Source organism: Bombus impatiens, unplaced genomic scaffold (genome assembly GCF_000188095.3).
Source record: "Bombus impatiens unplaced genomic scaffold, BIMP_2.2 scf_0699, whole genome shotgun sequence".
In the NCBI taxonomy this organism is placed as follows: domain Eukaryota; kingdom Metazoa; phylum Arthropoda; class Insecta; order Hymenoptera; family Apidae; genus Bombus; species Bombus impatiens.
In genome coordinates this window covers 61,041-67,296 of record NT_177118.1, presented here as the reverse complement: position 1 = coordinate 67,296, position 6,256 = coordinate 61,041, and the positions used below count along the sequence as shown (strand labels likewise).

General features: G+C 42.5%; 2 protein-coding genes across 2 annotated transcripts in view; one reads left to right on the top strand and one right to left on the bottom strand.

The window, feature by feature from the left end:
• The window catches only part of LOC117152129, an 18,032-nt gene that overhangs the window by 1,104 nt on the left and 10,672 nt on the right, over positions 1-6,256 (bottom strand). Inside the window, exon 2 of the mRNA XM_033322869.1 lies at positions 4-1,001. Within this exon, the coding sequence (XP_033178760.1) occupies positions 4-842 (839 nt within the window). The 5' untranslated portion in view covers positions 843-1,001. The remainder of the gene's footprint in view (positions 1-3; positions 1,002-6,256) is intronic.
• LOC112213491 lies at positions 2,552-4,081 on the top strand. The gene is made up of 2 exons (XM_024370265.2): positions 2,552-3,797; positions 3,909-4,081. Exons 1-2 carry the CDS (start codon positions 3,248-3,250, stop codon positions 3,923-3,925), a joined length of 567 nt encoding a protein of 188 aa, XP_024226033.1. The 5' UTR covers positions 2,552-3,247; the 3' UTR covers positions 3,926-4,081.

The window sequence follows — 6,256 nt, the reverse complement described above, 5'->3', positions numbered from 1 at the left end:
GGCGGCGGTGCCACGGTCTTCTTCAGCTTCCCTCTCTTCTTCCTCCTCTTCTCCACCACCCTCCACTCTCCACCATCTTGCTCCCTCTGGAGCGATGTCGGTTGGGTGGGTTGGGGAATGGCAGAGCCCTCGGTGCTGCGCCGGGCATCTGGGGTACGTCGTCGTCGTTGTTGTTCACCCCCGAGCCGTTCCTCGATGGCCCTGATGATGGATGGTTTCATCTCCTTCACCATCCGTTCCAGGGCAACGAAGCGCGCTCTGTCAATCGTGTCCTCCCGGCCGGTCTCCCAAGCATGGCCGGAACACCGCGGGCATTCGCCGGCCCGAGCAGCCAGCTTCGACACCTCTCGTCGAAGGGCGGCGTTCTCATCCTCCAGCGCCGTGAGCCTCGCCATTGCGGTGTCACTGTCGCTCGTCGATCTCGTCCTCACGGACGACTCGTGCTTCCATGCGGCCGTGATGAAGCTGGCCGCGTCCCTCAGGGCCTTGGTGTACGTCCCCTTTAGGTTCGACGATGTTGTCGCAACCCTCATTATCTGGGAGACGTGCATGGTAAACCCTGCACTGACGTCCGATGGGGAGCTCGTCCTGATCAATAACGCCAGCTCCTCGGACACGTCCGGGGTGGTCACGGCGATTCTCCTCTTCTTGCTCCTCGACGTCGTCGACGAACGCGACGACATCGTGGCGACCCAGGCGACCGATTCCTCGTCATCGGACCTCGGCAGCACCCGCATTCTTGCGAAGTCGTCGTCCACTGGGGCCGGGACGAGAAACTCGCTCATCAACCTGTTCGACGAACTTCGCTTCGTTCTGTTTGGAGGCTCCTCCGCAGCCTCCATCGCGTCGTCCCGCGCCTCGCTAGGCGTAGAAACACGTCCGAGGGCCTGGCGGTCCACCCTCGAACGGCCGTGGTCGTGAGATAACGACGCAGCGGGGCCCACTTGACAACCCGCAACTGCGCCGGTACTGGGGTCTCCCTCCCCTGCACCGTAAAAGTACTTCTCCTTTGTTCGTCTATCCATTTTTCTCTTTTTATTTGTGCCTGGTCGTCCTCGAGATTCCCGTCCTGGTGCCACTCACTCTTTCGCACCCTACCCCGGTCAAGGCCGGTGCAGGGTGACGGAGAGCCCCACGAGAAGGTGAGGTGAGTGGTCTTGACAGGTATGGGCCCACCAACTTCTCCGAAATTCTCCGCACCGGATCGGCGAGCTGACGGGTACCAAAGGCACCGACCAGCCGCCACCCGACTATAGGGGAATATCATATACATCGGGGTTTCCCAGGGCGTGGTCCTACGCCCCGAGAACCCATACCCGCCTCGTGCTCCCCACTCGACTGTCAACTGCCAACTGCTCAACTCGACTCTCAACTCACAACTCCCCCACTCGACCCTTCAGGTGACGTCCATCCGATAAAAACAGCCTAACGGCACTTAGACCTTCTCGCAATATTGTTTATGGTTCACCCGGTATTTCTTAAGCCACGATACTACAATATTAATACTCAATAATGATTTCGATTGTTCTAAATATTCGTTGTTTTAGTAGAAACTACTTTGCTTCCTTTAAACCGGTCTTAGGGAATTGCAAAACGGTCAGCAGAGACTTTTCGAGTGCTTCGTGAATCTTTTACGTGCCACGCGTGACGTACCTCATATATAAAGCGTAGAAGTACACGAGAGAGGAAAATAGCAGCAACATCTCTTATCCCATCGGCCATTCATACAATCGATTGTCCCTCTTCATGCTTCAATCCTCTACGTCTTCTTCTGTTTCTTGTTCAAGTGGATCTCACTTCAAGGAAAGCTGTACATCTCCTCTAGCGTTTAGTTTTTGGTATAACGATTCCCTTTCAGCGGCTTCTTTCGTCTCTATTATAATACCACGGAAAGATCTCTGACATACAGACAATGTGGACGATAAAGCGCAAATGCCGACAAGCCGAAAGGGTCGGGAAACTTCAAAAGGCCTAACGGTCATCAATATATTTTGACACCGCAGCTGTTGATGTTCAGTTAGCCACCGGGGAGCCAAGAGTGAAGAGTCGTTAATCGAGAGCTGTGATATCACACTACTGCATTAAGTTCAAGTTAAATAATCGTCGTTTTCTGTTCATTCACTGTAATAAATTCATCTATCAATACATTATCACATAGGATAGAAACCACTGGAAATCCTAATTTCTAACATTTCTGAATAAAGAATTTCTATAATACATTCATCCACGCGCTAGCTCTCTCTATTCCAAAATATAAAAAAACCTCAACATTTTTAATTTATAATCGACGATAATAACGTAAATCCTTGGGGCAATTAAGACGATCAATTCTGGAAAATCGAGTTTATTTTAGGAATAAATTAAATTATATACAGTAACCATTAATAACAAATCTACTAGAAATTTTACCTATCGAATCGAGAATCGATTTCCTAAGTCCTAAATTACCGTTCTTCTCTCGTGATCTAACCTATTTAGTAAAATGACTGTCGGTAAAACGAAGCATAAGTAAATATGTCCATTAGCAGGTAGTTTGAATTATACATTATCACATAGGATAGAAACCACTGGAAATCCTAATTTCTAACATTTCTGAATAAAGAATTTCTATAATACATTCATCCACGCGCTAGCTCTCTCTATTCCAAAATATAAAAAAACCTCAACATTTTTAATTTATAATCGACGACGAGCTATACGTAAGAAGTGCGTAATTAGAAAAAAACAAGAATTAATCACGAAGTACCTTCAATCTCACAGTGGCTCTAGAAATTACACGCACAACCTCTTATCTTTCAATGAAGCGTTTTTTAAATCAGTGCCTTAAATGGCACGTAATTTAACATAATCAGGCTCGATTAACTAAAATATAAATGCTACAATAAACGGTGTGCCACGTGTGTTCTATCCACTGTGTGTTGCTTTAGCGTTAACATTACCGATACATCAGGCTCAAGAGTGGTTCAACGTCTCGCTAGTGCTGGGAATATGAGAAAGGCCCGTTCAAATTTGATAAATAAAACATCGTAGCGCGATATAACGCGGAACGTGGAGCTCATATCGTCTGGACGGAGCTGTATTTTATTCGAGACACGTGACTCTGTAGCCATCAGAGTCGCAAATACATATCCCGGGCAAAGTCCTAGGAATGCCAGGCTTTCGGTGTCCCGCCAAAGGATAAGGGCTGTCTACGTGTCCGCGGTGGTCGAGTGAAAGTCGTGTGGACGGCCGAAGCAGGCTCGTGACCATGGCACAAAGGGGTAGAAACACGACTGTGTGTCGTCGAGTTGCGTTTACCAAAGCTGAAGTTAAATTACGCGTGAGACGCTTTGACTCGTGCTGCAGCGGCCCGTGTCACGTTTCTTGCATCAAACAACGAGGAGAAAGCAAGAAGAAACCAAGAAATGAAAGAAAGAAATGGACAGAGAGCGCAGGCACAGGAAGAGGCTTGAGAGAAGAGAAAGAAACGAGGGAAGAAAAAGATGAGAGCAGGCACAAACAGATTGAAGAACCTAGAGAGACAGACAGACAGACAGACAGAGAATACAGAGAAAGAAAGACAGAGGATGAAACAGGAGAAAAAGGAGGACGACCAGCCACAAAAGTTAGAAGCCAGGGCGAAATTCTTTGTCGGATCTTAAGCATTGTCGCCGGTGCATCTGGCTTTTTCAACGCGCGAGATAACGAACAGACACTACGGTTCTCCGTGCATTGTCAGCACAAGCCAAGCTTATATAACGTAAATACGATACGCGAAGAATGGCAAGAGACGCGCGCGACTAACAGCGAAGGCAAAGGTAAAGGATGGAGAAGCTTCGGAGTCAAACGGACAGAATGAAGAAGGTGCACGCGAGCTTTCGCGCGTGCTGCGTGAAATAGGCACGATAGTGACGGCAATGTTATCCCAGCAGGTGTATCTGGGTGATTCAGCGGGATGGTCGTATTAGTCTACTTGGATAACGCGAGTTCTGAAGAGCTGCATACATATTAAATCTGCTCTCTGGTAAAATCAATTATTTCAGGATATTGTCAATTACTTGGAGTAGTTGTCAGTTACTGTTTCTTCTGCTGCTTCATTATATGTGTATGGATTCTGGAAAATGGAGTTTATTTTAGGAATAAATTAAATTACATACAACAACCATTAATAACAAATCTACTAGAAATTTTACCCGTCGAATTCTGGAAAATCGAGTTTATTTTAGGAATAAATTAAATTATATACAGTAACCATTAATAACAAATCTACTAGAAATTTTACCTATCGAATCGAGAATCGATTTCCTAAGTCCTAAATTACCGTTCTTCTCTCGTGATCTAACCTATTTAGTAAAATGACTGTCGGTAAAACGAAGCATAAGTAAATATGTCCATTAGCAGGTAGTTTGAATTCTATAAAATTTACACCTACCTTCCTTGTGTTGACAATTCCAGTGGGAAAATGTAATTCACTTCACCTTCTGATTTTATTATAAATTCTACACATTCTATTCTTTCATGTTTTGTGTTTTCGTTCATGGAGGTACGGAGGATAACGTACAACGGCATGGCGTAGAGAAAATCGATTTGTAATAACGTAAATCCTTGGGGCAATTAAGACGATCAATTCTGGAAAATCGAGTTTATTTTAGGAATAAATTAAATTATATACAGTAACCATTAATAACAAATCTACTAGAAATTTTACCTATCGAATCGAGAATCGATTTCCTAAGTCCTAAATTACCGTTCTTCTCTCGTGATCTAACCTATTTAGTAAAATGACTGTCGGTAAAACGAAGCATAAGTAAATATGTCCATTAGCAGGTAGTTTGAATTCTATAAAATTTACACCTACCTTCCTTGTGTTGACAATTCCAGTGGGAAAATGTAATTCACTTCACCTTCTGATTTTATTATAAATTCTACACATTCTATTCTTTCATGTTTTGTGTTTTCGTTCATGGAGGTACGGAGGATAACGTACAACGGCATGGCGTAGAGAAAATCGATTTGTAATAACGTAAATCCTTGGGGCAATTAAGACGATGGATTCTGGAAAATCGAGTTTATTTTGGAAATAAATTGAATTTATACAATAACCATTAATAACAAATCTACTAGAAATTTTACCTATCGAATCGAGAATCGATTTCCTAAGTCCTAAATTACCGTTCTTCTCTCGTGATCTAACCTATTTAGTAAAATGACTGTCGGTAAAACGAAGCATAAGTAAATATGTCCATTAGCAGGTAGTTTGAATTCTATAAAATTTACACCTACCTTCCTTGTGTTGACAATTCCAGTGGGAAAATGTAATTCACTTCACCTTCTGATTTTATTATAAATTCTACACATTCTATTCTTTCATGTTTTGTGTTTTCGTTCATGGAGGTACGGAGGATAACGTACAACGGCATGGCGTAGAGAAAATCGATTTGTAATAACGTAAATCCTTGGGGCAATTAAGACGATGGATTCTGGAAAATCGAGTTTATTTTGGAAATAAATTGAATTATATACAATAACCATTAATAACAAATCTACTAGAAATTTTACCTATCGAATCGAGAATCGATTTCCTAAGTCCTAAATTACCGTTCTTCTCTCGTGATCTAACCTATTTAGTAAAATGACTGTCGGTAAAACGAAGCATAAGTAAATATGTCCATTAGCAGGTAGTTTGAATTCTATAAAATTTACACCTACCTTCCTTGTGTTGACAATTCCAGTGGGAAAATGTAATTCGCTTCACCTTCTGATTTTATTATAAATTCTCCACATTCTATTCTTTCATGTTTTGTGTTTTCGTTCATGCTGTTTTCTTTCATGGAGGTACGGAGGATAACGTTCAACGGCATGGCGTAGAGAAAATCGATTTATAATAACGTAAATCCTTGGGGCAATTAAGACGATCAATTCTGGAAAATCGAGTTTATTTTAGGAATAAATTAAATTATATACAGTAACCATTAATAACAAATCTACTAGAAATTTTACCTATCGAATCGAGAATCGATTTTCTAAGTCCTAAATTACCGTTCTTCTCTCGTGATCTAACCTATTTAGTAAAATGACTGTCGGTAAAACAAAGCATAAGTAAATATGTCCATTAGCAGGTAGTTTGAATTCTATAAAATTTACACCTACCTTCCTTGTGTTGACAATTCCAGTGGGAAAATGTAATTCACTTCACCTTCTGATTTTATTATAAATTCTACACATTCTATTCTTTCATCTTTTGTGTTTTCTTTCATGGAGGTACGGAGGATAACGT